Here is a 10,319-nt window from a genome sequence, read left to right as displayed (position 1 = left end):
TGTGAGGAGAGGAGAAATAAGTCCTAAAGCCAAGTCCTAAAGCCATAGTGAGACTGGTTTCTTTGGGGTTAGAGAAACCTCAGCCCTCCCCTCTACCAACAGAGCGTCAAGTTGAGAACAAATTGACCCAAAAAGTAAGCCTCAATATCATTCCTACACTAACTCCCTATAATAATTTACAGTCTGCAACCAAAGTAAAATTATCTCTTCAAAAATCTGGCTTTTATGATCCAAGCTACAAATTAATTCTCATGTTCATTTCATATTTCATCTGCTTAATTTTTGCTCTACCAAGCTATAGAGAAATCACACTTTTCTGATTATATTGAAGCACCTAAGCTCAAATATGTTGGGATATTTGGTTACAGCAACTACAATGAATATTTAAGTTGCCCAAGTTGCTTTCAGTGTTATTTTAACTTCTTGAAAATATTTAATGACAATTTTTTAAGCTGCCCATGAAAAAAAAACATTCTCCAGTTTGAAGCTCTGCCATCACCCCAAAACGATTAGCCTCAGTCCAGAAGGTGTGTTTCCGTTCCTCTGTTCCATCAAATCAGCACATGAGGTTAAATTTCTGTATTCTTTTGGTGAATTTTTTTGCCTGATATTTACTGGTATTTTAAAACATATTTTTATGACTAATGTCACAGGAAATTGATTATCCTTAAAGGCCAGTCAAGTCCTAGTCAGGGGCAGGAGGGGTGCGTATATTTTGGTGGGGGCCTATGCAGTTGTCTGAGAAATAGAGAAAAGGGAAGAAAGAGGGGTAGGGAGAGAAAGAGAAAAGCTGCTGGGGAAAAAAGTCTAGCACATCACCTGATACACAGTAGGCATATATGAAGCAGTATTTTTCCATCTGTTCTCTTCTCCAGTAAGAAAACTCAGTCCTGTGTGCATGAAGAAGAAGATATTCCAATGGTTCTGATCGACCTCGGTTTATCACAGTTTTAGTTTGTAGAGTTACCAGGTAAGCCCAGTGAATCTATTGCAAACAATTTTCATTACATCACACTCAAGGCCCTTCAAAGACTCCTCACAGTCCCATAATTAAATCAAGACGCCTCTGCCTACTTCCACACCCCTCTAATCTATTTGTCCTGGAGGGGCAGACCTTATTTGTCCAGTTCAATCAACAGCTAATTCCACAAAAGATAGCCTCTGTCTTGCTGTGTCTCTCTCCTTTTAACTCTTCTCTATCTGCAGGTCCCTGAACATACTGTTTTCCCCATTCCATTTAAATTGCACCTTCCCTTCAAAAATCGGCTTGAAACTTAAAAGTATGAAATGATGGTGGGGGACTACCCTGGTGGGCCAGGGGTTAAGACTCCATGTTTCCAATGCAGGGGACATGGGTTTGATCCCCAGTCAGGGAACTAAGATCCCATACACTGTGCCACACAGACAAAAAAATAAAAAATAAAAATAAATCAAATGATGGAGGTAGTTTTTCAGGAGAGGGTTTCTAGTACTGAGTAGCTAATTTAAAATAAACTAATTCCATAGTATTAAAGGGGATGAGTTTCAAATGCCAATCTCAGACCAACTTGTTAAGCAACCATGTTGGCTTTGGGTTAGACAACCCTTGGCACCAAGGGCACCAAAGGGCACCTAAGCCAACTCTTGAGGATATTGGCCACAAGCTTCACCACCGACACAACCTGACATTCTCCTCACTCCCTCCATCTCTTTTCCCTTCTCAGGTAGCATTTATTTGAAAATCTGCATTGGACACCAACTGACGCGAGTAATTGTGCAAAGTGCTGAGAAGAGATCCATAGCTGGGCATGTCCTTACCCTCTAGGGGCTTCCTATCTGCTAGGCAGAGACTTAGAATGACTAGCTTTATTAATGTGCTGTGATGGGACAGGCCAGAGGCAGTTAACCCCAACCTGAGATCATCTGAGAAGGCTTCAGGGAGGAGATGGCATTTGGGCTGAGCCTTGAAGAATGAGGAAATGAGAAGAGCAAAAATCTCCTGCGTGGAAGGATAAAAAGGAAGCTGTGGTTGGAGGGTGAAGGGGTACAACCAGAGGGGCAGATCAGAGCCAGGTTGGAGAGGGTCTTGAAGGCCACATTCAAGGACTACACTTTTCGCTGTGTGATTTTTTAGTGCCAAGGATCAATATGATCAGAATTGTGTTTTTAGAGTTGAACTTAGGGAACTAGGGTGAGAGGGGCCAAACTAAGCTGGGGGATGAGCAGGGAGCCTGAGAAGGTTACCTTGGTGACCTAGGGGTGGCAAGTTAAGGGTTTGCATTAGAAGACAGAGAAGGAATGAGGGGAAGGACTTGATTTTCTTTTCCTTCTTTCACCTTCCTCCTTTCTCATTTTTGTCCTTGCCCTTACTCTCTGCCTCCCTCCTCTTTCCTTGCCTGAGGCCTAAGCATTCCTTGGGGACTCTGAGCTAAGGAAGCTGCTGAAGCCCTGGGTTTAGGGCACATGTTAAAATGGAAAACTGGACCCAGATCTCTAGCTCCATTTCCTGCCAATGGATGGAGCTCACCCTGATCATTAGCTACTGTGGAATCCCACCTGATTTTAAACCCAAGAATTATTTTAAGAGACAGGAGGTAAAAGAAACGACATGTCCCACCAGTCCTAGAAACTCTACATATTAAGTCTTTTAAATATTTTTTTTAATGCAAACAGCTATGTTATGGACACAAGAAGAAGTTCTGGATATTTTGGCATTAATAGCTTTAATATTATGCTTCAGTTATACACACTGACTTTCCTTCCTTTCCTATTTCAACAAATATTTCATAGTTTGGAAAACACATCTTGGTTTTAAACAGAGATAGCATCCCTTAGCACTGTTCACTTTCCTGTCCCCTCCTCCTATCTCTGCCCAGCGAGATATTATTTTCCCCCAGGAGTAGCACGATCCTAAAAGTGAAGTCGTTCCAACTTGGGGAGCTCTGTGCTTTTGACAGCACCTCCTTGGTGCTGGCCAATTTGGAGCTTTAAAAAAATTTTTTTGATATACAAGGAGTAACCAACTGCCCAAATGCACTTCAGCCTCCCTGAATCCAATAGCATTTGATGTGTTGACGTTGCTCTATACTGAGTTTTTGTTTTTATAATAGGGTAATAAGGCTCAAGGAAAGCGCTAGAAGTGTAAGATTAGAAATTGATCATAATGTTTACGGTGAAAGCAAGTGACCAAATCTTGTCCAGGAGGTGGGCTTTCATCTCCATGCCCCTATCATTATACTGTGCTGTGAGCTCACTCTAGTGCAAAGGAGAGTCCAGCTGGCTTACAGGATGAGGACCCTGTAGGGCCAGCACAGTGTAGAGACTGAGGTCACCCTCCACCCCTCCACTGTGGCCTTCCTTTGTGCAAAGATCCGATCATTTCTGTCATCTGAGAGAGTCTTTGATTTCATGGGCCAAAATCCAGGAATAATTAAGACAATAATAGTGCACACCCAACAAGAAAAACATGCCCTGTTTAAAGAAGAAATCCCAGCAGCATTGAAGGCAGTGATTCCGCATCTTTGAAAAGAGACTTCGAAATCAAAAGCAACAGCCATCAAGGACTTACTAAGCTCCTCCTTGGCAGAAAGGAAAAATTTACTAATTTATTCTACTTTCTCCTGGTGAGATCATGGGGTTGGGAGAAGTTAAGATTTGACATTTCCCACCCCCCCCCCCACAAAGTTCTAAGTTTTGCAAGCAGCTATTTTTTATCATAACCAATTTCTCAAAATAAAATAAAAATTACTAAGGTGCACTATATTTTTTGCTAAATCTGACAGTAGGGCAGGCATGAGTGTATTATTTCTGCTCACTGCTAGCCTTTTCTTGAACCCTGAAAAAAAAAAAAAGCTTTTACAAATAACACAGTAGAAGCTTCATAACAGAATTCCAGTTGTTTTCTTTCTGTTAAATCTGTAACTCTATCCTGATTTTATCTCTCTGAAGACTTCTGGATATTTACAACATAAGGAAAATCTTGTTTCCCTAACTCAAGGCCTTCATGAAAAACATAATCATAAAAGACACTTCTAGTTAAAATGAAAATGCTAAGTTCTAGACATTTTGTTTACAGTGTGAAAAAGAGTTTCAATTCAACTCCTTTTCCTAGTATCTAATTCCAAAGATTTATTTGCAATTGCTTCTCAGAAAACACTTTCCAAAAATTCTTCTAAATACCTTGTTATGGGTTACTTCCTTGCTGAATTTCTCCAGTCGAGGGCTAATTTATTTTCCTCAGCTGCACCTTCAGAGCCTTCAAAGCTTTTTTTAAAACTCTCCTCCCACGGCTGACTAGAATTATTTCTTATCAAGGTAATTTCTGAACGTTTCAGGGAGGAAAAAAATATGTGCTATTTTCCTGAAAATACCTGCTTTGAAGCTGAATTTCAGAAACGACAAAAAAAAAAAAAAAAAAAAAAAAAAACAAATAGTGAATGGTGTCCACTTCATTTGGGGGTTCTCGGGTTGCCCAGCGAGAAGTTCCCTCCTTGACACCGGGGTTTGGAGGGCTGCGGCTGGGTTTTAATGCCAGGCTGAGTTTCTAAGCGACTGTTGGGGCAACTTCTGTTTTGTGAGGTTGGGAAGGGCCTACTAAAATGAGAAGCCATTTGCAGAATCAGGGTTTGTTTCAGAGGCCCTAAGAAAACCTAAGGAAATCCTTAAGACATCATATTTGAAAAATACTCGAAGATTGTTCACTTGAGTAAATACTTAGCTTGCCTGCCCTCACTTTCTGCGGCCTGTAGCCATATTACTCACCCTCAAAGCATTCATCAATATTCAACTGGCTCTCTAATTTGCTGATGTAGCAAGAAGAGTTTAATAAAGGAAACTTGCTTCCCCCACCCCACCCCCACTTTGGAGGACGTGCCACAAACTCCACTTTTATCTTATAGTGCTGGAATCTTCTGCCCTTCTGCTAATCCAAGGAGGGGAATGCACGCTTGCGCGCAGTTAGATCAACCCAAGCAAATTTACCCACGAAGCCGAGCCTTAAAAGCCCAGAAAAGTCTTTCACCCCAAGGACACTGGAGCTTTATAAATGATCTATCTGAGGATTTAGAAGCTTGTTCAGTCACGTCTGACAGCCCGACAACTTTCAGCCCTGTCCACGAAGCATTCTGAAAACTTTCAGAGGGAAATTACCGTTTAGAAATAACCTTAGCGCCCACCGAACCCTTACACGTCACTGCAGTCTTAAAACCTTTCCTGAAAATCAAATCTTGGCCTGTAAAATCTTTTTAGTTAATCTTTGAAAATAGTTTTGCAGACCCTGGAAGAGTCTACTCTCCCTCCCACCCCCCACCTCTAAAAAAATGAAAGAAAGAAAACAGCCGCAGAGGCAAGGGACAGGCCGCGCAGCACTTGCAGCGCCTCGGGTCTGCGAGATCGCCCTTGCAAAGAAATTAAGAGTTGACATCGGCGCTCCAGAAACCTCAGTGAAATGCATGCCAGAGTTAAGCAGCTCAAGAAACTTGAGCGCCGAGCAAGGCAGAATCCGTGGTTTTATTTTTGTATACTGATTTCGTGTGTATGTGGTGTGTGTGTTGCTATTTTTCTTTCAGCACCTGATTTTTTTTTCCAGTGCAGCGCGCGATTCCCCACCACCCCGCGCGCAGGGCGCAGGCCGCTACAGCCCTGGCCACCCTCGGGGAACGTGGGGGACCGGGGCCGCGGCGGCGGCGTCAGGCGAGCGGCTCCAGCTCCCCGCGGCCCATCCGTTTTCTAGCCCGTCCGCCGCGCGGGCGGCTGAGCAGAGCTGAGCCGATCGAGTCGGAGTCGTACCTGGGGTGGCTGAGTCGCCCGCGGAGCCCCCTGCCCAGACCGGCGCGCTCGGCAGCTCCTCTGCCGTGCTGTGCGCCTGGCCGCCCACCTGCCCCGAGGCCCCCGGGTGCCTCCGGGCCTGCGTCCCGTGTCCGGGGAGGTGGCCGCTGCCGGCCAGCGCTACCCATTGCCCTTCCCTTCCAGAATTCACTGGTCTGAGCCCTGCGTGCTGACAGATTTGTCCCACCCGGGACAGTGAGGGAGAAAGGAGTCGCGATCATTTTCCTAGACAGCATTCAGGCGCTGTTTCTTTAACGAGGAGAGGGAGTTCTCACAATGTTTTTGTTATGACATTTTGCAAGTAGACAGGAAAGTTGAAAGAACAGTACAACAAACGTCCACTTATCCCCCACCTGGATGTGACAACTTAACACACTATAACACTTGCTTCCTCTGTCTGGCACAATGTGTGCGTGTGTAGGCTGTATCATCTGAAAACTGCAGACAAGATGATATTGCACCTCTCCACTCCAGCCTTCATCTTCTAAGGGTATCCTCCTACTTACCTTCAATACTATTCTCACTATTCTCACCTAAGAAAATCAACTCTCCGTCCCCAACAGCAGCTAGCATTTATAATAAGGGCTCATTTCCCTCCTGTTGCCCCGGGTCAATCTTAAAAATGTTTCCCCTTCTTGGACCGGGACGTGTGCAGACAGTTGTTCCATCCCTCCGGGCTCTGTGCCCCCAGCGGACGGCCTGCAAGTACGCGACCCGCTCCGGGGCTGCTCTCCCTGAGGGCTTGGAGGCTCGGAGGGATGGCGTGGGCAGGGGAGTCCCCACGAGGCTGGCCTCAAACGCTTGGGGAAAGCGCTACGCTCACGCGGTTCGAAGCACCCCTCCCCGTTTCCTCCCGCAACAAGTTAGGCACCCCCAGCCGGCACAGCGCCAGGGGCGTTGCTCAGTCACCTTGCTCCCTACTGGCAGCTCAGGGGCACCGCGAGGGGACCAGTGGGCGCGGGGTGGCCTCCGTCCTACACATCTGGGTGTGCGCTGCGCTACCCTGTGCCCGTGGCTTTGCCTTGTCCCATTCTTTTTTCTCCCTAAACCCCGGCTCTTCGACTCTATACCGGCTCTACTGGATGCCCCGTGCCCTTCTCGGCCCCATCCCGGCTGCGGGCCAAGGTTGTGGCGTGGAGCGCCGACACACACACACACACACACACACAAACACACACACACACCCCGCCCCCCCATCCCTCCCCTCTTCCCCTCCCCCTTTCCGCCCCCGGGCCGGGAGCAGCGCGCCGAAGGCGGGGGGGGGGGGGGGGGGCGTGGGCACCGCGTGGCCACGCCCCCGGAGCCGGCTTTTTCTAGAGCCGCTGCTGGAGGCTCTCCGCCGGCCGCCCAGCTTGCCTCCCAGGGTGCGCAAGGCTCCGGTCCCGCGCTCCACTCCGCTCCGCCTCCGCCACGCCGCTCTCCGAGCTTCGGCTGCAGCCAACGCAGGAGCGCGCCCTCCGCGCCGCCACCCCGAACCCCGGCCCCGGGCTCCCGCCTCTCCGCGCCCGGCTCCGGTCCCTATGGCTCGGGACCCGGTCCCGCGCCCCCCGCGCCCTCGCCGACCTCAAGCCCCGGCCCCGCTCCCCTCCCGGGCCCAGCTCTCTCGCTGTCTGTCTCAGCCCTCCGCACCCCCTCCATTCCTCCCTCTCTCTTTTGCTTGCTTGCTCGTTCGCTAGCTCTCAGACGCGGCGAAGCAGCTTCGCAGGAAAATCCCAGAAACCTTTGCAAACAGCTGACAATGAAATTTAAGAAATTCTTCGATTTCGGCGCCATTTTCGAGTGGATCGAGAGGTGACATGAGGTTTTTTTAAAAGGGACTTGTTGGCTGGCATTTCTCCCTTTAATCACGTTGGTTACGGCAGACTGAGAAAAATGAGTTACCACGCTGAAAAAGTTATGTGTTGCTTTGGGATTGTAAAGCATGTTGGGGGGGGGGGGGCGGGGTGTGGGCGAAACAGACACATGAGTGGGCTGGGAGAATTCTTAGGAAACGGGCTGGAAAAAGCTAAGATGGAGGGGTGGGGAGAGAAAATCGAGTAAGGGGCTGTGACCGCTTGTCAGCCTCGCTAGAGTCGGGATCCACTGGTTTTGACGGACTGTACATGAACTTTTCGTGGCTCCTATTTGTAAGCCGTAAAATATGTCTTGGAAATAAATGTATGATTAGTTTTGCACTGTCTTTTCCCAACTAAAACTTTCAAGGTTGTTTAGTTTTCCCTGTAGGAAACATGACGTTGGGAAAGTCGGCATGAATGAGCCGAGGGAAGGTCCATCGTGTTTGTGGTGGGGGAAGAAGGCATCTGCAAAATTGAGACAAAACGTTGTAAAATATGAACAGAGGAAGAGGCGTATGCTTTGGCTCTTAAATGATTTGGCCCAACACAGTTCAGTTCAGAAGGCGGGGTGGGGCTATGGGCAACTCGAAAGTATCGATTCTTTGTCTATTGTATCGGCGACTGACTCTCTGCTGAAGTGACAAGACTCCTCTTTGTAATCTCTTTTCGTAAGTAAACTTTAATCTAAGGGGAAATCCATAAACTAGGGGAGCGAAGTGGCTTTTTAGGAATGTAAGTCGTTGTACTGTCACTAGGAGAGAAAAAACGGGTTAAATGACAGGTACAAATGAATTCGATTCCAGTGAGTTTGCAGAGCAATCTGGAAGGGACCTTCGCCTTTGACACCATTGCTGTTTCGAATGAACTTTTGTTTTTCTAAGTAGTCAACTAAGGAAATGTTAAATGAGGGATGACTTTAATGTGAGGGTTCTCATATTTGTGTGGGGCATAAATATTTAATTGGGAGAAGGTTGTGGAGTTTTAAAGCAAAACTGTACATTTGCTAAACATGTTTTTTTCTTTCTTTTTAAAGGCAACCAAGGACGTTTATCTCCATTAATCCCAAAAGTGAGAGTTGTTTGTAAATAGCATAGCCAAAACAAGATGGAATTTACACACACTTAAATGTATGTCCCAATTTAGGGAACGAGTTATTAATAAATTAGTTTACCATAAGTAGTGCATTTGGTAACACTGGATCTCAGTCTGGTGTTACGAATTTTGTAATTAGTCTCATTGAATACTCTGAACATTTTATCATCTAATAAACAGGACACAGCATCCATTTAACTGGTTTTGAAAAAACGATGTAAATTTTAAATGAACCAAAACACTTAACAGACGTGGATACTTGTCGTGTCTATTACTTGTATTGAAACGTATTTTAACTTTCAAAACCATTAGCATTTTGTACTACTTATGTTGTTTTAACTTACAGGTTTGTGATTGAGGGTTACAGATTTATTTTCTTCTGCTTGACTATTCCGTTTAAACACTGTGGGAAAGGATGCGTGTAACTTATTGCTAATGTGTGTCCATTTTAAAAAGGAAAAAGTGGTATGTAATAAGTTAATCATTAAGGAGTATGCACAGAGCCGGCCATTTCAGAACGGGAAAGCATTTCTGGGGAACTGCTTGAGACAAGGAGGACTGATTTGACATCAAGTATTTAAACTTTTTGACTTGTGTTTTAATAGCTGGTATTAAAAGGTACAAAGTATTTATGAATAAGTTTGAGTTAGTTTCATATGTAAATGTCCAGATATTTCATATCAGAACAGTTATCTCTTCATTCTTTAATACCTTTAAAGACAACTCAAGGCAGGGTGTTTGCTGTAATAAGGAAGCACTGGTAAGTTCAAGAGGACATCTCATGCTTCTAGGGATGGATCTGTATTTCCCAACTATCATATATGTTAAAATAAGCTGAAGCTGCCAGAGACATTTTGGTGATCTTCTTTAAGTCAATAAATGAAAAGTTATTGTTTTTTTTAGCGGGGACATTGAGTGAGGCTTATTTATAACATACACCAGGAAAAAGTTTCAGGAAGACTTTGAAGCAGGCAAAAGTGATCCAGATGTTGCCAAACTGCCTCAATTTCTTTTCTTACTATTCTTTCCTTCAGAAGTAAGATTCTTTCCCACCCTAATTCCTCTCTCTCTCAGCCCTCTGCCTTTCACCACTACACTTTTCCAAGATTCATCCTCTGAGGGAAAAAAAGAAGAAATCGAGTAACATTCTTCACTCCACCTGCTGATCCTGGAAATCAAATTTCTAAAAAGTATGTCGATTTGGACTGACGTTTCGCTTTATTCCTCGCCATCGGGCGGGACGGGGGTCTTCCTTCCAGTCACCTTGTCTTTCTCCACCTGCAGGTACCCCAGAGCGATCCTCCTTCATTGACTCCGAGGGGATGCAGCAGCAATTCATGTTTTGAAGTGCTTTAAACGGTTCAAAACGTGAGGCGCTGCTATACCCCCTTGCGAGGAAGTAGGAAGGTGGGGTTCTGCTAGACGTGCGTGCGTTCCCAGGGAGCACCGGCTCCCCAGGCCAGCTCTCGAACAGGTAGGTGAGCGGAGGCTTGGATCTCTCTTCCTCTTCCCCCGGCGCCCTTTCATCTCCCGCGAGGCTCCGCCAGAATCCGAGGAGAGCTCTACTGCTCGCCAGGGGGGCTGGGG

The 10,319-nt window shown here is 46.1% G+C and overlaps 1 protein-coding gene across 1 annotated transcript; it reads left to right on the top strand.

Moving 5' to 3' along the window:
• Positions 1–6,427: 6,427 nt before the first annotated feature.
• LOC129639582 (splicing factor, proline- and glutamine-rich-like) lies at positions 6,428–10,034 on the top strand. The gene is made up of 3 exons (XM_055564715.1): positions 6,428–6,667; positions 7,049–7,596; positions 8,674–10,034. The coding sequence occupies exons 1-3, from the start codon at positions 6,428–6,430 to the stop codon at positions 8,723–8,725; spliced, it is 840 nt and encodes a 279-aa protein (XP_055420690.1). The 3' UTR covers positions 8,726–10,034.
• The last annotated feature ends 285 nt before the right edge of the window (positions 10,035–10,319 follow it).

Source organism: Bubalus kerabau, chromosome X (assembly GCF_029407905.1).
Source record: "Bubalus kerabau isolate K-KA32 ecotype Philippines breed swamp buffalo chromosome X, PCC_UOA_SB_1v2, whole genome shotgun sequence".
Lineage (NCBI taxonomy): Eukaryota > Metazoa > Chordata > Mammalia > Artiodactyla > Bovidae > Bubalus > Bubalus kerabau.
This window is presented reverse-complemented; position numbering and strand designations above follow the sequence as displayed.

What these genes read in the sequence shown, in the direction of transcription:
- LOC129639582 (XM_055564715.1), top strand. Translation starts at nt 6,428, where the DNA reads ATGTTTCCCCTTCTTGGACCGGGACGTGTGCAGACAGTTGTTCCATCC. An exon ending in CCCGTTTCCTCCCGCAACAA is followed by an intron (nt 6,668 to 7,048) that starts GTTAGGCACCCC and finishes GGCCGGGAGCAG; the next exon opens with CGCGCCGAAGGCGGGGGGGG. An exon ending in ATTTTCGAGTGGATCGAGAG is followed by an intron (nt 7,597 to 8,673) that starts GTGACATGAGGT and finishes TTCTTTTTAAAG; the next exon opens with GCAACCAAGGACGTTTATCT.